Consider the following 1267-nt stretch of genomic DNA (forward strand, 5'->3'; position numbering starts at 1 on the left):
TATAAAATTGTCACATCTCGTTTAATATTCAAAATAGCTGAAGTCTCCATCTTGTTATTACGATAATGTCTTTCTACCTTACCAGGTTCTCCCCATCCATCTTCTACCGCCCCGCCCCCTCCCCGCCCCCGTGATCACACTGAGCACCCCAGGGGTTACTCAAGGCCAGGGACACGCGACCCTGAGTACACGCTGCACACGCAGGAAAGAAAGAGAGCAGGACATCCCGGGCTCCGCGGCTGTAGTTGCTCTTGTGGCCACAAGGTGGCACTGATTCTTTGGCGGCCGCAGCTGTTCCCGACCTTGGGAAGCAGCCGGGAGGTGGGGCTGGAAGGAAGCGCGCACTCCCGAGAGGCTGCTGGTGGGGCTTCACTTGCAGCCCTGCTCTTGCGCAGCGGGCACCACAGGAAGAAGACAGGATTGGAGATCTGGGTCCAGTCTCTTCCCCTGGAGCCTCTCCACGGCTCGCTCCATTCGGAGGCCTCCCTCTCTCCCAGTGTCCAGCCCTATCCTGACAGCTCCCTCTCTCCTTAGGCCTGAGCTCTTCGCACTCGGCAATCCTGCTACCTAAACCCTCCAGTCTTCGCGCCCTCCCCCAGGCGCACTTTCAGAATCACAGTGGCTGAAGCCGAGGGGCCCCCGCGCAGGTGCACACACTCTGAGCCGCCTTAGCTCCGCCCATTCTTCTCCAGGGCTTTTCTCCCCGACCCCAGAGTGCAGGAAATACTCTCCCTCTTTCTTCTTCTCGCAGAAGGAATGGTGCTTCCTTCAAGGTGCAGACCCCCTCAGTTTACCAGAAAAGTGACTGAGCATTCTCCCTCCTAAAAAACTGGGAGGGTAGACTATCAGAAGCACAGATGGAAGGGTCAGACTTTGAAAGGAGGAAGGATAGGTACCTCTTCTTCCGAAATAGAGAAGGAGGTTGGACATGTAGAAATAAAAATGCTTTTGCAGGGAAGGGAATTTGGGAGGCCTGTGGCCAGTTTTCCTCCATATTTTTATTATGAAGTAGATACAGATGTCATATCTAAAGATGAGAAAGAGAATATTAAGGGTGAGGCACATTCGTAATGGGAAAGAGAATTACAGAGGGAGAGGCCAGTCAGCTGAGCCTTGTGCAAAGGTTAGTGTGATCTTGGAAACCAATCTTGGACTCGTCTATGTATTTAAGAGATATTTATTGAGCATCTACTGTGTGCTAACAGTTTCAAGGGGTGAGAATACATCAGTGAACAAAACAGAAAAAAAATTCCCTGCCTTTGGAAAA

General features: G+C 52.0%; 1 protein-coding gene across 1 annotated transcript in view; it reads right to left on the minus strand.

The window, feature by feature from the left end:
- Positions 1–78: 78 nt before the first annotated feature.
- Positions 79–1267, minus strand: part of LOC105811767 (beta-enolase-like) — an 8529-nt gene continuing 7340 nt past the window's right edge. The window contains exons 2-3 of the mRNA XM_012646046.1: positions 374–381; positions 79–139 (exon numbers count right to left, since the gene is read on the minus strand). Of these exons, the coding sequence (XP_012501500.1) occupies positions 79–139; positions 374–381 (69 nt within the window). The remainder of the gene's footprint in view (positions 140–373; positions 382–1267) is intronic.

The sequence above is a fragment of the Propithecus coquereli genome, unplaced genomic scaffold (assembly GCF_000956105.1).
Source record: "Propithecus coquereli isolate 6110/MARCELLA unplaced genomic scaffold, Pcoq_1.0 Scaffold24, whole genome shotgun sequence".
NCBI lineage: Eukaryota > Metazoa > Chordata > Mammalia > Primates > Indriidae > Propithecus > Propithecus coquereli.